The 20,126-nt window shown below is 45.1% G+C and overlaps 1 protein-coding gene across 7 annotated transcripts in view; it reads left to right on the top strand.

Moving 5' to 3' along the window:
- The window catches only part of SUSD1 (sushi domain containing 1), a 136,528-nt gene that overhangs the window by 93,280 nt on the left and 23,122 nt on the right, over positions 1 to 20,126 (top strand). For all 7 annotated transcript variants that reach the window (XM_050762024.1, XM_050762022.1, XM_050762023.1 and 4 more), the window contains exons 11-12: positions 1,981 to 2,072; positions 4,577 to 4,763. In XM_050762024.1, the coding sequence (XP_050617981.1) occupies positions 1,981 to 2,072; positions 4,577 to 4,763 (279 nt within the window). The remainder of the gene's footprint in view (positions 1 to 1,980; positions 2,073 to 4,576; positions 4,764 to 20,126) is intronic.

The raw sequence follows: 20,126 nt of genomic DNA on the forward strand, positions 1-20,126 counted from the left end.
TGCATCATTTGTTCCACTTTCTGGCATTTATAGCTCATTTTTTTTCCTTGCCTTTTTCTGCATTGTCTAGAATCTCTTGAATATTCAAGGCTCAGTAATAGCTACAAGACCAGACATCCTTGTATTGTTCTTAACTTTACTAGAAATTGCTTAATTGTTTTACTACTGAGTGTAGTGGTTTCTTATAAACCCTATTAAACTAAGGAGTTTCTGTCAAATGAAGTTCTAGCTCACTAAGATTTCAAGTTAACAAAGTGTTAATAGTTCCAATTATAAAAGTAACCACATGGTTTCTCTCTTTTAACCTATTAATAGCTTTTCCAATAATGATCCTCTCTGTATTCTGGGAATAAATCTTCTTTGGTCATAGTGTATTGTTCTTTGAATGTACTACTGACTTCTTTTTGCTAATATTTTATTTTGGATTTTTGTATTTATATCAACAAGTGAATTTGGCATAGGATGTTTAGTGATTGGCTGTGCCATCCTTGCACATATTGGGCATTGTGGATTATTTAGTCATATTGAATGATTTGGGGAGCCTTCCACCTTTGTATAGTCTAGAACTCTTTAAATACTATTGGAGTTATTCGTATTTTGAAAGTTTCAGAAGTGTAACTTTGGACCACTACTACTAATCTCCAAACCTGTCTCTACCCAGCTGTGGGGCTGCATTACCTGGAATCATCTGTACTCCTCCTGTTCCTTATCACCAGTTCATCTTTGCCTCCTGTTCCCTACCTGCTCTGTGTTGCAATATTTGAGGTACAGCTTGTGACCTACGCAGGCTTTCTCTGTGCCAAGCTGCCCAATCCACAGACAGGGGTCATGTCTACCTACTTGGCTTCATTTGTAGGAACCTGTCAAGCCAGGGGGTTACAAAATACAGCCTTACCTTTCATGAGACCTTCCTTTCAGGTAATTTGGGAGTTGTCTTTATCACTCGTTAATCATCCCAGTGTTCCTGTGAAACTTCTTAGCGAGTCTCCTCTATTATTTCCTCTTTAGGGACAGAGATCATTTTGAAGGAAGTAACCTCTGATGTCAGGGTTTTGAGTAAACAGTCTTGACTACTGGAGGAGGGGTGTACCTCTACATTAAACTGTATCAGATCTGAACTGTCTTTTAGATTGATTACCATGAAACTGAGCAGAGGACAAGAAATACTTTGCTCACAAGAGATAAGGAAGCCCAATCCAAGAGAATTCCCACCACCTCCTATTCTTTTCTTCATGAAAAACCTGATTGCTTGAAAGCACTTTTTTTCAGTTCCTCAAGGAGCAATTCTCTGCTGAAATGTTGCTCTCAGCTCAGAATTTCAAACCGACACTTATTTGTATAAATGAGGGTATACGAGGTCCAGGACAAAGAGTTACAATTTTAGCTTAGTAGGCCAAGGAAGTTTGCAGTAAATAAACTCAAATAATTTTTTTTTCCTTTTTCTTTTTTTTTTTTGAGACAGATTCTCACTCTGTAGCCCACGCTGGAGTGCAGTGGCACGATCTCTGCTCACTGCAACCTCTGCCTCCCAGGTTTGAGCGATTCTTCAGTCTCCCAAGTATCTGGGACTACAGGCGCACACCACCACGCCCAGCTAATTGTTGTATTTTTAGTAGAGAAGGGGTTTGTTTCATTATGTTGGCCAGGCTGGTCTCGAACTCCTGGTCTCAAGCGATCTGCCCGCCTCAGCCTCCCAAAGTGCTGGGATAACAGGCATGAGCCACTGCGCCCGGCCCACTCAAAATAATTCTTAAGAGGGGTCCTCCAATTAGGTATCTTTGAATCTGAAATCTTTCATCAAGACTGAGTTTACCTAAATATAAAAGTGGCATTTCTTTGAGACTGCTACCACTAATTTCTAAATGAAAAAACTGTTGAACTCATCTTATGCTAACACTTATCCTTGGAAAATGGCTCAGTTAAAAGGTAGTATTTTTTCTATAGAGTGTAAATTGATTTCTCGTTTCTTTTCTGTTGCAGTAAAACAGACCATCAGTAACATTTCAGGATTTAATGAAACCTGCTTGAGATGGAGAAGCATCAAGACAGCTGATATGGAGGAGATGTATTTAGTAAGTGACTGAAAGTTACTGTATTTATAGATGGTTGTCTTATGTGGGAGGCTTACAAATACCCACAAACCTAAAAATCTACTTCTATAACTATCATTATCAATAGACGATTTACTGTGGCAATTGCATCCAGAAGCAAGAAGATGGCCACTTCTGCATATTTAAAGACAGAAACCTTTGGCTGGGCGCAGTGGCTCACACTTGTAATCCCAGCATTTTGAGAGGCCGAGGCAGGTGGATCACTTGAGGCCAGGAGTTCAAGACCAGCCTGGTCAACATGGTGAAACTCTGTCTCTACAAAAAATATAAAAATGAGCTGAGCGTAGTGGCGCATGGCTGTAATCCCAGCTACTCAGGAGGCTGAGGCAGGAGAATTGCTTGAACCCGAGAGGTGGAGGTTGCCGTTAGCCAAGATCGCGCCACTGAACCCCAGCCTGGGTGACGGAGCAAGACTTTGTCTCAAAAAAAGAAGAAAGCTTGGGGAGAGATGAGACAGCCATGAGAATTTCTTCTTTTCTTTTTCGTTTTCAACATTTGAAATTTATTTTTATTTTTTTAAATTATATAACTTTTAGGTTCAGGGGTATGGGTGCAGTTTTATTATTTAGGTATACTGTGTGGGGGCCACCACGCCTGGCCTAAGGTTTCATGGAGGTTTGGTGTATAGATTATTTTGTCACCCAGGTAATAAGCATAGTGCCCAATAGGTATTTTTCTCTGATCCTCTATCTCCTTCCACCCTTCACCCTCAAGTAGGCCCCGGAGTTCCCCTCTTTGTGTCAGTTGTTCCCCTCTTTGAGTCCATGTGTTCTCATTTTTTTAGAGACAGGGTCTCGCTTTGTCACTCACGCTGGGGTGCAGTGGCATGATCATAACTCACTGCAGCTTTGAACTCCTGGGTTCAAGTGATCCTCCTGCCTCAGTCTCCTGAGTAGCTGTAACTACAGGTGTGCACCACCACGCCTGGCTAAGTTTTTAATTTTTTTGTAGAGACATGGTATCATTATATTTCTCAGGCTGGTCTCAAACCCCTGGCCTCAATCAATTTTCCTGCCTCAGCCTCCAAGTGTTGGAATTTCTGGCATGAGCCACCACGCCTGGCCGAGAATTTCTTTGTGCTCCTATATTGGTGCTATTGATGCTCAGGCAGTGTCCATGGAAGGAGTCCTGTGGCTTATGCATGTGTGTCTGTGTCCTTATCAGTGTCTCTGACCAGGGTATGGATGTGTTATCTAGAGAGCCAAGGGGAACTTTTGAGGCTCGACGTGGTCGTGAGTAAGAAAGGGAAGGACTGGCTGGGCACAGTGGCTCACGCCTATAATCCCAGCACTTTGGGAGGTTGAGGCGGGTGGATCACTTGAGGTCAGGAGTTCGAGACCAGCCTGGCCAACATGGTGAAACCCTGTCTCTACTAAAAATACAAAAATTAGTCAGGCACGGTGCACGGGCCTGTAATCCCAGCTACTTGGGGGGCTGAGACAGGAAAATTGCTTGAACCCGGGAGACAGAGGTTGCAGTGAGCCAAGATTGTGCCATTTCACTCCAGCCTGGGTGACAGAACGAGACTCCGTCTCAAAAAAAAAAAGAGGAGGGGAAGACTGGCATGAGCTTCCACTACAAGAAATTAAGTGAGAACAAAAGGGTGTCTCTTGGCCAAAGTGTCAGGGTGGTAAAGGAAAGGGTAGGGTCACCAGAAGCGGGCAGGCAGAGGAGAAAAACCCTTCTCAGGTTCTACCAGACCAGCTACGAGTATCCTAATTCAGGTCCTGCTTAGTTTGGATTCCTAATATTCTTTCTAGGAAAATGTTCTTGTCCTTGCTCCTGCCGTTTTGCCAATAGACTTTCTTGTTGGGTATGTGCACTGTATGTGTGAGAACAAGAAGGAGTGGGTATGTGCACTGTATGTGTGAGAACAAGAAGGAGAAAGTTGCCAGTATTGGGACCTCAGCCTTTTGTGTGTTTTTATTTAAAAATATATTTATTATACGAATATTTTAAGTACAATATTTATAGTATTGCAACTCTAATATTTGCTTACTGCTGCATTTCACCTTTTGAAGAAACATTAGAGTCTAGAGACAGAGAGAGAGGAAGAAAGCTTATGAAAACAGGAAGGGGTTGGGCGTGGTGGCTCACGCCTGTAATCCCAGCACTTTGGGATTCGAGGCGGGCAGATCACTTGAGCTCAGGAGTTTGAGACCAGGCTGGGCAACATGGCGAAACCCTGTCTCTACAAAACATACAAAAATTAGCTGGATGTAGTGGCACGCATCTGTGGTCCTAGCTACGTGGGGGGCTGAGGAGGGAGGATCACTTGAGCCTGGGAGGGTGAGGCTGCAGTGAGCCGAGATGGTGCCACTGTACTCCAGCGTGGGTGACAGAGTAAGGCCCCCATCTTAAAAAGAAAAAAAAAAAAGAAAAGAAAAGAAAGAAAGAAAAGGGGGAGGTTTCAAGACATCTAAAGCCTTTTAAGCTTTCACCCAGTGAGCTTTTTTATGTTTCAGTTCCACATTTGGGGCCAGAGATGGTATCAGAAGGAGTTTGCCCAGGAAATGACCTTTAATATCAGTAGCAGCAGCCGAGATCCTGAGGTGTGCCTGGACCTGCATCCGGGTACTGACTACAATGTCAGTCTCCGGGCTCTGTCTTCGGAACTTCCTGTGGTCATCTCACTGACAACCCAGATAACAGGTAAATCTTGAATAACAGCATTTGGATTAACAAAGTTACCACAGAATTGTTCATAGGTCCTGATAAAGAGGAACACTGTTGCTTTTTATCATTATATAATGAACTTTAACAGGGAGAGGAGGAAGGACATGGAATTGGAGAGGTGCCTTAAGGCACTTGCAACTGTGACTGTTATGTTTTATTCTTTTTTCTTTTTTTGAGGCAGGGTCTTGCTGTCTCCTAGGCTGGGGTGCAGAGGCACGATCATGGCTCACTGCAGCCTTGACCTGGGCTTAAATGATCCTCCTGCCTCAGCCTCTTGAGTAGCTGGGATTATAGGTGTATACGCCACCACGCCTGGCTAATTTCTGTATTTTTTGTAGAGACGGGTTTCACTATGTTGCCCAGGCTGGTCTCGAACTCCTGGGCTCAAGCAATCCGCCTGCCTCGGCCTCCCAAAGTGCTGGGATTACAGGCGTGATCCACTGCGTCCAGCCTGTTATGTTTTATTCTTAAAAAGATACCTGATAACCACAGGGGAGGTCTACGGGGCAGGGGAGGGGAAGATACCTGAAACAAAATGTAGTATTGATGAAATGTGAGTGGTGTGTCCATGGTGTTGGTTATATACTGTCTGGATATTTAAAGCATTTAAAATATTTCATACTTAAACAAAAGATGCTTGTGGCTGTTTCTTTCTCAGTAATATTTGGTTGGCATCCTGTTGCAAGTGCTTTGAGAGTAGATTACTAGCCAGGCGCAGTGGCTCACACCTGTAATCCCAGCACTTTGGGAAGCTGAGGAGGGTGGATCACATGAGGTTAGGAGTTTGAGACCAGCCTGGCCAACATGGTGAAACCCCATCTCTACTAAAAAATACAAAAATTAGCTGGGCGTGATGTTGGGTGCCTGTAATCCCAGCTACTCAGGAGGCTGAGGCAGGAGAATTGCTTGAACCTGGAGGTGGAGGTTGTGGTGAGCTGAGATCACACTCCAGCCTAGGCAACAAGAGCAAAACTCCATCTCAAAAAAAAAAAAAAAAAGTAGATTACTATCAGGGGACACATCAGGGGACAATGATTGCAATCCTCTTGCTATAGGGCCCCAGTAAATTCACTTTCCACTCATTTTCTCCTCCCTCTTCACATCTGTGACCCCTACTTCATACATGCTCTGAGCAAATACTAAGCGTATTAGCTTCCTGATTCTTATTTCACTGAGAAATTAGAAGTAGTCAGGTGAGGACTTCCCACCCTCAGCCCTGCCATTCCTCCCTGCATCCCCTGTTCTGCCTCCCCTCCTGTCCCTGCTCCCGTGTAAGGCTGCCATCCCCTCAACTTGTGCATTAGATCCTATCCCTTCTTCCCTGATCAGCACTTCCCCTCAATACAGAATTATCCCCAGCATTACCTAGCATGTCTCCCTTATTAATGAAAAGAAAGAAAAAATGAACAGACCTTCTTTGAGCCCATATTTGTCTTCAGCTACTTTGCCTTCTTTCTGTCCCTTTCTATGAAAACTCCTTGAAAGAAATGGCTGTTCTGTAGGCTCTACATCCCTACCTTCTTTTCCCGCTTTCACTCATCCCACGTGGGAAACGTACATCTTCATTGCTTTACTGAAAGGCTCTTCGTTTCATCGCCATCTTGCCAAATCCAATGGCCAGTTTTGTTCTTATCTGATTTTCTCCATAGCGTTGACACTCCCTCCCTCTTAAAAACCCCTCTCCCTTGGTTTTGGTTCCTTCTGCCTTGCTGTACCCTCTCAGTCTTCTTTGCTAGCTCCATCTTCTTTCATGACCCCTCTTCAGCCTCCTTTTCTTCATTATCTACCCTTTCTGCTTAGGTAATCTCAACCCGTCTCATGGCCATAAATATTACCTATATGCAGAGGATTTCCAAAGACCAATTTCTAGTCCCAGCCTCTCCTTTGAGCACCAGACCCATATATCCACCCATCTTCTACACATGTCCTATTGAACATCGAATAGGCAAATCAAATGAAACTTGTGATTTCTCACCTCTGCCCTTATCCCCAAATCTATTTCCACCCAGGCTTCTCTGGCTCTGACCAGTTATTCTCCATCTGTTATTGGCATTCCTATTCACCCAATTGTTTAGGCCAAAACCAAGTCCCAACTAGTTCTATGCTATCCCCAAATTTCTCATCTGTCAACAAGCCCTGTTGGCTTGCTGTCTGAAATATATTCTGAATTCAACCACTTCTCCCCACCTGTGCCTTTTCCACAACTACCCTAATCCAAGACAGCAACCTCTTGCTTCTCCCTGGCCTTCTTGCAGTTCCTTAAATGGGTCAAAGTTTTTCCAGCCTCCAGACTTTTCCATTTGCAGTTCATACTTCCCGGGACACTGTCAACATATGGCTTCTCCATAGTTGTTCAGGTGCCGCTCAACTGCCATCACCGGCCTCCACGCTATTACTCTGTATCTACTTACCCTGATTAAATTTCTTCATAGAGCTTCATATTAATAAAAAATATGAATTATTAGTTTATAGAGATAGGGTCTCACTCTGTCACCCAGGCGGGAGTGCAGTGGTGCAATCATAACTCACTGCAGCCTTGAGCCCTTGGGCTGTAGCAATCCTTCTGCCTCAGCCTCCTGAGTAGCTGGGAGTACAGGCGCATGCAACCATGCCTGGTTAGTTACAAAAGGTTTTTTTTTAGCGATGAGGTTCTCCCTATGTTGCCTAGGCTGGTCTTGAACTTCTGGCCTCAAGTGATCCTCCCATCTCGCCTCCCAAAGTGTTGAGATTATAGGCACGAGTCTCTGTGCCCAGCCTAGAGCTTGTTTTCTAAAAACCTTTTATTTTTTGTTTATTTTCTTTCTCTCCCACTAAAATAGGAGCTTCTTGAAGGCAGTGATTTTTGTCTGTATGTTTTACATTAAATCCTCAGCGAGTAAGATTGGTACTGATAGATAGCGTAACAGCCCAAAAATTTAAAATAACAGCCAGTGGGTCGTATTGGTATTGAGGAGATGTCTGGTTAGGCAATGAATTCTTGCTACCAAAAAGAATTCCCTACATTTTGGGCTGGAGAGACAAGTGGTATTCAGTTTGGGCATTTCTTTCTGTGGTGACTTATTAAAATGAATAGCGATTCCGTCTCCATTTCCTACTCTGTGGTTTTTTATCATGTTTGGATGCTGTGCTTTTCTGGTTTGAAGGACCATTGCATATTTTTTTTGAGTTAAGGGGAGGGAGTTTCATTTTGATGAGACACTTACTCCTACTTTGTTTTGTAGGCTGAATAGAGCTTTAGTAGTTCAAGTTCCCTCTCTCTGTGCTCGTGGCCACCAGGGGACATTGTTGAGCTGTTTAATGTTCATTGAGATGACTATTTTCCAACTCTACCCATGTTAAAGGATTTGTAATTTTAAAAAAGCACAAAAAAATCAAGTTGCTTAGATCTTATGAAAGAGTTAAAAAAAAAAAACAACCAACTCCTTTCTTTTATACAAGGAGGAAAAAAGAAAAGCTTACTTATTGATGTGAAGAGATACTCGTGGTTGCCTAAGATGTGTGTGGCCTTATTTTGGTAAAATCATGAACTTTTGAATTTTGGCAGAAATGTTAGGCTAAGGATTTGGGTCTGGACAATGTAGCTGCTCATTTCCCAGAAGGAAAGAGAGTGGAATTTCCCTTCTGAGTATCTTACATTAAATCTTACTGATGGGAACAGGATGTAAACAAGTGCTTTAAATACATCGCTGACCTCAGAGGACAGTGAAGGTTCTAGGAATGTTGAGGGACAGAGGCAAGTGTTTCGGTGAATGCAAGAAAGCAGGGGCTGGCGAGGGGGTGGGTGAGATGGAGCTGGGGCCTCACGGTGTTTCTGACTCTTGGCTGATAGGCTGCAGATGGCACATTGAACGGAATTCTTCAGGATAGCCCCACAGCACATATCCCCTTTAGGACAGGGCGAGGAACAAAGTTCCATCCTCGATGCAGGCCCCAAAGAGTCAGAAGAGCATCCGCATATTGAGTGTGCTATTTTCTTTTTCTTTTCTTTTCTTTTTTTTTTTTTTTTTGAGACAGAATTTCGCTTTGTTGCCCGGGCTGGAATGCAGTGGCGTGATCTCGGCTCACTGCAACTTCCACCTCCTGAGTTCAAGTGATTCTTATGTCTCAGCCTCCCAAGTAGCTGGGATTACAGGTGTGTGCCACCACGCCTGGCTAATTTTGTATATTTAGTAGAGATGGGGTTTCACCATGTTGGCCAGGCTGATCTTGAACTCCTGGCCTTAAGTGATCCTCCCACCTTGGCGTCCCAAAGTGCTGGGATCACAGGTGTGAGCCACTGCACTGGCTTCCTTCCCTTCCTTTCCCTTTTCCTTTCTTTTTTTGAGACAGAGTCTTTCTCTGTTGCCCAGGCTCTGTTGCCTAGGCTTGCTCTGTTGCTCACACAGTGGTGTGATCTCGGCTCACTGCAACCTCCATCTCCCAGGTTCCAGCGATTCTCATGCCCCAACCTCCCACGTAGCGGGAATTACAGGCACGCACCACCAGGCCCGTCTAATTTTAAAAATACATTTTTAGTAGAGATGAGGTTTTGCCATGTTGTCCAGGCTGGTCTCAAACTCCTGACCTCAAGTGATCTGCCTGCCTTAGCCTCTGAAAGTGCTGGGATTACAGGCATGAGCCACTGCCCAGATGAGTATGCTATTTTCTTGCTAAGTCTAAAAGCTTGTAGGCAACATTTTCTTATAGGGAGAGAGAGAGAAAGAGGAAACCAGAGAGAGAAGAGAGAGGAGGATGGGGGTGGTTGGGGGGGAAGGGGAAGAGAGAGAAAGAGTGAGCGTGAGAAAGCCAATACATACATAAATGTGGAGATAAACCAGACCACTTGTCTTACACAACGTGGTGATCATTTGAGATGGAATGTTTATTATGGAACTAAGCATGCTGGAGGAGCAAAGGGAAGAAAAGATGAAAAGGAAATTATTTATTCCCGTGTCTTCAGTACCAAGGCTGGCAACTTCTTTGAGAAATTTCCCGTCTCTCATTGCATTCATAACAAGAAAAAGGAAAGTACTTTTTCAGATGGCTAGGAAAACAATGGAAAACACAGGTGTGTCCCACGCATTTATCAGATTGTCACTTTATCAGAGAGGTCCAGCCAGGACTGCCCTGATCCTCCCTGCCCCTGCCTCTGACACTGCCCTCCACGATGGGATGTCCTCAGGGAAGACTGTGCAGGACCAGGTCTCTTGGTTTCTTTTACCGAGACTTCTCTTTCATGCCATACGCGTGTCCTCAGTGAGAAACGCATCTCCCCTGGCTGGTTCCAGGGTGCCACACTTATCCCTGGGGGGCTCCCTGGCTCCCAGAGGACTGAAGCTGCAGCACAGGTCAGCAGAGGGACTGGCCTTCATGCCAGCAGTTTTCCTTTCCAACTCTTCCATGGACACAGGCTCTTTTGATATCTGGAACCCTAACATTAGGTCACGCAAGGAGAGGCACGTTTGCCTTTCCATGCTTCCACGGTCCACCTATTTCTCTCATTCCCAGAAATCTCCCAACTGCTTTCTAGCTTCAAAACAAACCCCAAGTCCCCACGTAAATGGCTGTGTAGGGATGGGTGTCTCCCAGACCCTCTTGCTACCAGCACCTGAATCCCGGCCAATGTTGGCTTTTATAAAATGTGCATGAGAAGGTTTTCTTAGATCAGAAGGCTGGAAACCAGAGTTTCTATGTGTGTTGGGAGTAGGGGAGGGGGATGCTCAGATGTAACCATTTAATTTAGCAAATATTTATTTATTTACTTGTATTTGTTAAAAATGAGATGGGTTGGCCAGGTGCGGTGGCTCACGCCTGTAATCCCATCCCAGCACTTTTGGAAGTTGAGGTGGGTGAGTTCAAGACCAGCCTGGCCAACATGGTGAAACCTAGTCTCTACTAAAAATACAAAAATTAGCTGGGTGTGGTGGTGGGTGCTTGTAATCCCACCTACCTGGGAGGCTGAGGCAGGAGAATCTCCTGAAGCCAGGAGGTAGAGGTTGTAGTGAGCCGAGATTGTGCCACTGCAATCCAGCCTAGACAACAGAGCGAGACTCTGTCTCAAAAAAAAAAAAAAAAAAAAAAAAAAAAAAAGAAAAATGAAAAGAAAGAAAAAAGAGATGTCTTGAGAAGCCACTAGCAAATATTTTTCGATTGATTATGTACAAAGACCTGTGCTGCCTACTGAGGATGTACAGATGAAAAGAAATTGGTTTCTTCTCCTTGGGAGGTCAAGTCTCATAACTTTATTGATAGAGAAGATCTATCTAGCTGATGACTTGTGGTGGAAGCTACTATTTTTTCTGTTGCCTCCAATTTTAATTTACCAGGCTTTGGATGGGATGATATATCTGGAGAGGCACCTGAGGATTAGAAAAGAACCATCATGGTGTGTTTATTTTTCTACCTACTTTTTATTATAGAAAATTCAGAAAAGTAGCATTGTACTGGGTTTTTGGGCGGTGGAGTTGTATTTTCATTCAATTGTTTGTGTTTACTTGAAGTTTGTAGTACAAAGTTGGAGACGTTGCTGAGTTTTGATGCAGATAAAATTTTCTTCCATTTTTGGTTCTTTTTGTTCATTTTGATGGGTTTTACATGGAGAAATTTTAACACATTTGTACTTACATTACTCTTTTTCTTTGGCTGATTTAATAGTTTACCTTCGTTAGTGATATTAATCTTTTGATAAATATTACAAATTCCTACTCCAAGGCTATTTCCTCTTTTATTTTCTTTTCAATTTTTTTTTTTTTTTTGAGACTGAGTTTCATTATGTTGCCCTGGCTGGAGTGCAGTGGCCGATCTCGGCACACTGCAACCTCTGCCTCCTGGGTTCAAGCTATTCTTTTGCCTCAGCCTCCCAAGTAGCTGGGACTACAGGCATGCACCACTATCCCCGGCTAATTTTTGTATTTTTAGTAGAGATGGGGTTTCACCATGTTGGCCAGGCTGATCTCAAACTCCTGACCTCAGATGATCCACCTAGCTTGGCCTCCCAAAGTGCCAGGATTACAGGCGTGAGCCACTGTGCCAGGCCTTTTCAATATTTTTTGACATTTAAACATTTAAAATTTTTATGTAATCAATTCTATTGATGCCTTTATAGTTTCTGCCTCTGGTCATGACAAGAAAAGCCTTTCTCACCCTGAAATCAGATTAATTCTTATTCTTTAATATTTTCTTATCCTTCTTAATAGTTTTTCTTTTTGCATTTATTTTATTTTTTCTCTTTATTTTTTATTAAAAAAATTTTTTTTAGACATAGTGATCTCACTCTATCACCCAGGCTGGAGTGCTGTGGCACAATCAATCATAGCTTACTGCATCCTCAAACTCCTGGGCTCAAGCAGTCCTCCTGCCTCAGCCTCCCAAGTAGCCGAGACTACAGGTGCATACCATCACACCCTGCTAATGTTTCACTTTTTGTAAAGATGAAGTCTTACTGTGTTGCCCAGACTGGTCTCAAACTCCTGGGCCCAAGCAATCATTTTTTGCCTAGGCCTCCCAAAAAGCTAGGATTATAGGTGGGAGTCACTGCACCTGACCTGCTGTTTTGCGCTTAAAATTAAGGTTTGGGCTGGGCACAGTGGCTCATTCCTGTAATTCCAGCGCTCTAGCAGGCTGAGGAGAGAGGACTGCTTGAGTCCAGGAGTTCAAGGCTGCAGTGAACAATGATCATGGCAGTGCACTCCAGCCTGGGCGACACAGTGAGACCACTTTCCTAAAAAAAACCCAGCAAAACACAAAAACCCCTCCAAAAAACCACTTAGGTTCATTTGGAATTTATTCTGATGTCTGATATAAGGCTAAATTTACATGGTAATTTTTCTCCCCAGCTGTAAGTCAGTTCCCTATCACCTTTGGAAATACTGACCATCCACGCCACCTGGTACATTTCTTTGGGTCTATTTCTAGACTGTCTAGACTGCTTTATCTGTCCTGTGCGTGTACTTTACTATTTCAATTGTTGTAATTTTATGATACATTTAATATGTTTTTTTTTTTGCAGAGTAAATTCTCCTTCATTACTTTTCCCCACATTTCCCCCCATGTGGAAATTTCTTTTGTCATTTGCTTCTAGCAGAGGATGGATATTCCTGACATCCGAGAATGGTCATGAAGGTCTCTGTTCTGGTTCCTCTCCCATCTCACACACCCAGGGTGAAAGAGCTATACTTTCCAGCACAGGCAGGACCCATTTCTTGCCTTGGGTCTAATTCAGTTTAAATCAGTAACGAGGCTGATGGAAAGGAGAGCAGGTCTGCCCAGGATATCAGTTTGGGAGACAAGGAAGAGCACCTTGGAAAATTCAGCTGAAAGTCAAGTTTGTTTCGCCTCAAAATGTGACTGAGAACCAGCCTGATGAGACTTACGCTTGTACGTTGGAGAGAAAAAGTAGACAGTTTAAAATATAAGGCAGGGGCCGGGCATGGTGGCTCATGCCTATAATCCCAGCACTTCGGGAGGCTGAGGTGAGTGGATCACCTGAGGTCAGGAGTTTGGGACCAGCCTGGCCAACATGGTGAAACCCTGTCTCTACTAAAAATACACAAATCGACCGGGTGTGGTGGTGCATGCCTGTAATCCCAGCTACTCGGGAGGCTGTGGCAGGAGAATTGCTTGAGCCTGGGAGGCGGAGGCTGTAGGGAGCTGAGATCGCACCATTGCACTCCAGCCGCTAAACTCAGTCTCAAAAAGCAAAAAAAAAAAAACCAAAAAAAAAAAAAAAAAATAAAATATAAAGTGGGGAGGCCTTAGGCAAACAGAGCAGAAAATGGTCTCAAAGTCACATGTTGATTGAACCAGATGACCGTGGTGCCTTGAAAGCTGTGACCCTAGATTGGGAAAGAGCAACGTCACCTGGACCAAGCAGGGGGATGGCCTCCCTGCTCTGTCTGCAATTGCCTCTTCTGAGCTCAGTGAGCACTTTGCTCTGCTGCTCCTGGGTGGTTTTAAAATGTTAGCCAAGAGATTAGAGGAACTAGAATTATTACTCTTGGAGAAGAACAAAGAGGAGTAACTTAAAAGAGCCAGTGGAGGCAGGGCGGGCGGGCGGGGGGCTGCTCGGAGTTGTGACACAGAAAAGAGTAACCAGTTAATCTCCACCTGGGCTGAGAAGTGGAAATACGTAATAGAAAACGTTAATTTTACTGTGACAACAAAACATCACAAGTGAAAGGGCATTTCAGTGATGGCAAAGGGCCTGAGGGCAGTTAGATCTCAAAGGGAAGGGGTATGTTCCCAGGGCACATGTGGGGGCTTTTCCTCTCTCCTCCATCACTGCCGCAGGAATCCAGCTGTTGTCTTCTCAGCTGTATCCTAAGGAATCTCTCTCTGGACTGCTCTTGAAAATAGCATAGACTTTCATTTCAACAAACGAGTGATGTGAGGCCTAGACTCTAAGCAGAGGCTTTTCCAGGTGACCTCCTGGGGCACCTGGCAATCCCACAGGTTCAGGAAAAACATGATCTATGCTGCAGTGTCTAAGAGACCCTGGGAGAAATTCTAGACTTAACACTGTTTCATAAAGGCCACAAAGTTCTCTTCCTCCTCCACCTGGTCTTAAAGCCTGGGTTTCTCGGTGGTCCGCCCTTGGCCCCCATCTGTCCTCAGATACACCGTCTCCCTGGTGGCCAGGTTCGCTCCTCCCCGTGAGCTGCCTCTGTGTCTCCACCACAGGGTTTGCTCCCAGGCTTCAGACCTACGTTTCTAACAGCCTGCTGGAGGATTCCTTACACACTTCAGCCTGAACAGACCTAGAAGCGAGCTGCTGCTCGTCTTCCCCAAGACTTGGTAAATGACATCACCACTGACTTGGTTGCCAGATTCCTGCCGTCTCTCCCTTGAGCAAGGCTTCTGTTTGTCCCCTCTTGTCCATTCTCTGTGCTGTCACTTGCAGCAGACCTCAAGCACTTCCGACCTAGATTATTGGACAACCTGTGTTTTTGCCCTTTTTCTGTTCATCTTTCGATCAGCTCTCTAAATTGTATTTTCGTGCAGATCTGCTAAAAATTTTTTTTCTTTTTTTTGAGACAGGGTCTAGCTGTTGCCCAGGCTGGAGTACAGTGGTGCAATCTTGGCTCACTGCAATCTCCACCTCCCGGGCTCAAGTAATCCTCCCATCTCGGCCTCCTGAGTAGCTGGGATCACAGGTGCACACCACTGTGCCTGGCTAATTTTAAAAATTTTTTGTAGAGGCGAGGTTTCACCATGTTGCCCAACCTGATCTTGAACTCTTGGCCTCAAACAACCTGCCTGCGTCAACCTCCCAGAGTGCTGGGATTACAGGCATGAGCCACTGCACCCAGCCTGCTAAAAATCTTTAAACGGCTTCTCATTACTTCCAGAACCTCAGATCTCTCAGATCTGACCCACACCTACCCCTCTAACCTGACCACCTACTTCTACTCTGCCAGACCTCAACCTTTCAGCCAGGAGCTCCGTGTAGTTCTGTCCCTCCCTGCCGCCACCTCATGCCTCTGCAGATGTCTATTTCCATGTTTGATAGGCTCAGCTCCCTGCCTTCAGTTAGATGTTGCTCCTCACATCCACAGCGCTCTGTGTATAACTCCATCACAGCTCTGACCACTACCTTTATAAAACTGTCTTCATGATTACACTCCAAGCTCCCGGAAAGCAGAAACCATGTCTTCCGTGATTGTCTCCCCGAGCCTAGCACAGAGCCTGGGCAGAGGTGGCTAATGGGTGTTTGTTGAATGCAGATATATGAATAATATATATGGTAGTGCTTTTAACAACTGTAAAGGTCCAGGCAGGTCTAAGTTTTTATTTATTATAATTTGAGATTGAGGGTTTCTACCCCAAAGCTATTTTCTAATCTGGTAAATACAGTCTTGAGAATCTATTTTGGCCTCAGAGTCCTTCGGTTCATAGTGGCAGGGTTTACGGCTAGGGTGGGGGGATGGGGGAGGCATTCATACATATATTTTTAATATATCTTTCTCTTTCCTTCCATCATGCCCTTCCTCCCTTGCCCTACTGAGCTGATGCAGTGATGGACTTTGAAGGAGGGGTGGTTTAGTCCAGGGTCTAAACGGAGTTCTTAAGGCAGTTCGTCCTGCTGTCCTCACTGTCTCCACCACCCAAGCGGTTTAGGATGTGCCTGGAATTACAGCAATTCTTCTTACACAAATGCATAAGGACCGCTTCCCTACTATGTCCACTTGGCCTAGCACCAGAATTCCTGCCAGTACACAGCTGAGGGTTCTGCCCTTCCACAGAATACCAAGGCGCTGGATGCATTCTATAGTCAGGGCTCTTTCGGTTGCAAGGGACAGAAACCCAACTCCAACCAGCTTAAGCAGGTGGAATTTGTGGGATCACAGAACTGGGAAGGCCAAGGATGGATCTCGCTTGGAGACAGCAAGCTCCAGCCACACGTGATGTCACCACGGCCCCATTGCTCTTCCAGCCATGAGGCCCTCTTTCTGCCAAACTCTTCCAGCCAGACTTTGGAGGATGGACATTGTACTGTTGGCCTACCTGGTACTTACAATCTAAGAAGAAGAATAAAACCCTCCAATCTTCTAGGCCTGGCGTGGTGGCTCATGCCTGTAATCCCAGCACTTTGGGAGGCAGAGGTGGGCAGATCACCTGAGGTCAGGAGTTTGAGATCAGCCTGGCCAACATGGTGAAACCCCATCTCTACTAAAAATACAAAAATTAGCTGGGCATGGTGGCACATGCCTGTAATCCCACCTACTCAGGAGGTTGAGGCAGGAGAATTCCTTGAACCTGGGAGGCAGAGATTGCAGTGAGCCAAGACTGTGCCACTGTACTCCAGCCTGGGTGACCGAGCAAGACCCCATCTCAAAAAAAAAAACAAACCCAAAACAACAAAACAACAACAACAACAACAAACAAATAGCAAAAACAAAAAGCCTCCAGTCTCCTACAGTTAAACAGATTGCTCTTTTTGAGCCATCTTCTGACTGGGGAATGGCAATCCATGATCCCTGGGCCCTGGGCCAGTGGGGTTTTGGAGTACTGGGAATGCGGGCCCCGTAAGAACCATGTGGGAAGGAGAAGGGCCGCTCTCCACAAAAAAAGGGATGCTGAGCACATACATATAAAGTATGTAGCATATGAAAAGACAACGTGTACGAACTCGGAGAATCTCAGGCACAGGGTGTCCCATCTTTGGGAGTTTCACAATGACAGGGTTGCAGCTTTCCGTGGTCTCTTCCGCGTTTGTTTTCTTTCAAGCCCCTGTGCATTCAGCAGAATGCCTCTCCAGCCCTGACTTAGGGACACTGCCTCTTTTGCCTGGCTTCTGTTGCCACCCTCTGTCCTGTGAGGAACCCTCTTTCTATATCACAAGTCACAGCCCCCTGAATGGCATTTCCTGTGTGCTCAAGTTGGGAAGGAGCTAAACCTGTCCCTATGACCTCTCTCCTGGGGTCATTTCTGAGTTTTTTCTTTTCTATTCATCCCTTCCCTTTGAACCTGCTAATTAAGAGATATTTGTTGTTTGACACCCCCAGGACCCCCAAGCTCTGTTCCTTACCGTCTCAGGCTGGGGATGGCACAGAGGTCTCTCATTCCTCAGGGATTTGTAATTCCAGGTTTCTCCTTCTAGGTCATGGTTTAATCTCAGGCAAAGTGAACACAAGCATTGTCACAGCCTGGCAATGTAGCAAAGGAGACTTTGGAGTCAAATTACCCTGAGTCCCACACTTGGCTCAGCTGGCCGTCTTCTAGTGGTGTGACTCAGCCGGCCTGAGCCTTGATTTCCTCGCTGATAAGATAGAGATGATTGTCACGCAGAGCTGCTGTGAGGATTTGTTGAAACAGCAGAGGCAAAGTTCCTAGCATAGAATTGGCAACTAGTAGCTCAAGTGATATTATACAGATGCCAACAGGCGCCGAGGGCTGCTGTGCTCCAGGCACTGTTTTATTCTCTTTACTTGTGTGGACTCATTAACTATTATTGTTAATCATTATTAATTGGCTCATTAATTCCCTCAGAGGTAGAGGTTGTTTTTACCTCTATTTAACAGATGAGGCTGCTGGAGCTGTAAGTGATAGAACCAGGATAGCAACCTAAGTCCTGTGTTCCTACCCACTACATCATACTATCTCTGCAGTTAACTGCAGTCTAGCTTCTCTGATGTGAGCCACACTGGGTAGACCTCTAACTCTGCAGTAATTGTGGCAAGTGGATCATTTTCTTGGAGTTGATGGGTTTGTAAAATCTTTGGGTATTCAATGTTTTTGTTTTTATTTTTATTTATTTTTTATTTTTATTTATTTATTTATTTTTTTTTTGAGACGGAGTCTCGCTCTGTCGCCCAGGCTGGAGTGCAGTGGCCGGATCTCAGCTCACTGCAAGCTCCGCCTCCCGGGTTCACGCCATTCTCCTGCCTCAGCCTCCCGAGTAGCTGGGACTACAGGCGCCCGCCACCTCGCCCGGCTAGTTTTTTGTATTTTTTTAGTAGAGATGGGGTTTCACCGTATTTTTATTTTTTGAGACAGAGTCTCGCTTTTTTGCCCAGGCTGGAGTGCAGTGGCACGATCTTGGCTTACTTCAACCTCTGCTCCCAGCTTCAAGCGGTCCTCCTGCCTCAGACTCCCAAGTAGCTGGGATTACACGGGTGTGCCACCATGCCTGGCTAATTTTCGTGTTTTTTAATAGAGACAGGATTTCACCATGTTGCCCAGGCTAGTCTCAAACTCCTGACCTCAAGTGATCCGCCCACCTCTGCCTCCCAAAGTGCTAGGGTTACAGGCATGAGCCACGGTCCCTGGCCAGTGTTTTTAAAGTAGAGTTTGTTAATTCACTCAAAGCTAATGGAAATTTGCCAGATCAATTGGTAGAACCAAATCTTCAAGATACTCCAAGGTGAATGAGAGAGGTGTGTAGCAGAGCATGAGTTCAAATTCTGACTCTACTACTTGCTAATTGTGTGGCCTTTGGACAAGTAACAATCTCTCATGTATCAATTTCCTCATCTATAAAATGAGTTTTTCTAAGATAATAACTGTACTTGTTCCACCTCTGAGTTTAGGGAAATTGAAGAAGATACATAAACGTTAGAGAGGGATCAAAGTAATCAGTTTTATTGCTGGTAAAACTAGTTTGGGTCTGAGGCTTTTTTTTTTTTTTTTTTTTTTTTTTTTGAGACAGAGTCTCACTCTGTCACCTAGGCTGGAGTACAGTGGCATGATCTCGGCTCACTGCAACCTCCGCCTGCCCAGTTCAAGTGATTCTCCTGCTTCTGCCTCCCGAGTAGCTGGGATTACAGGCGTGCGCCATCATGCCCAGCTAATTTTTGCATCTTTAATAGAGACAGGGTCTCACCGTGTTGGCAAGGCTGGTCTCAAACTCCTGGCCTCAGGTGATCTGCCTGTCTTGGCCTCTCAAAGTGCTGAGATTACAGGCATGAGCCACTGCACCTGGCCAAAATGAAGCTTCTTGAACTTCCTCCCATACCTACACTTTGTGCCCCACCTGTGGGGAAGTTGAAGCTATAGTGCAGTGGTCCCCAACCTTGTTGGCCCCAGGGACTGGTTTCATCAGAGACAATTTTTCCACGGACTGGGGTGGGTAGAGGGATGGTTTTGGGATAAAATTGTTCCACCTCAGATCATCAGGCATTAGATTCTCATAAGGAGTGCACAACCTAGATACCTTGTATGCACAGTTCACAATAGGGTTCACGCTCTCGTGAGAAACTAATGCTGCCACTGATCTGACAGGAGGTGGAGCTCAGGCGGGAATGCTTGTCCACCTGCTGCTCACCTCCTGCTGCGTGGCCTCGTTCTTAACAGGCCACAGACTGGTACTGGTCCACCACCTGGGGTTGGGAACCCTGGCTATAGGGCAAATGTAGACAAGGCTTCAGGCTTACCTTGACTCAGGTTTGCCTAGAGATGGACAGTGGGACTAGAAGGTGGGAAATCACCTGTTCTGCCTTCAGGCAGCCCCCACCTCACGAAAAAAAAAAAAAGAAAGAAAGAAAGAAAGAAAAATAAAAAAAATAAGAATGGGTCCACGTGGGAGCTAGCTGTTTCACAAATCACAGGGATGGATGGAAGGCCAGGTGCAAGCTCTTTTCCCAATACTTTGGAGAGGGGAGAAGTTCCTACCTTGCATGGGTAGGAACCCCACGAGAGGGAGCAAATGATTGCTTCTACAAACATCACCCACTTGGTAGCCCTGTTGAGATTAAGTAAGATGAGGCATATGTACAACACCTCTAGTGTGAATGGTTAGTGCCCAGTATGTCTTACTTAGCATGTTACCCACAAGGCAGAATGGCAGTTAGCACATTTATACCATGACTAACTACCAGTGAGGTGCAAGAACGCTGGTGTCAGCCAGTCAGTGTAGTTTCCTCC

The sequence above is a fragment of the Macaca thibetana genome, chromosome 15, assembly GCF_024542745.1.
Source record: "Macaca thibetana thibetana isolate TM-01 chromosome 15, ASM2454274v1, whole genome shotgun sequence".
Lineage (NCBI taxonomy): Eukaryota > Metazoa > Chordata > Mammalia > Primates > Cercopithecidae > Macaca > Macaca thibetana.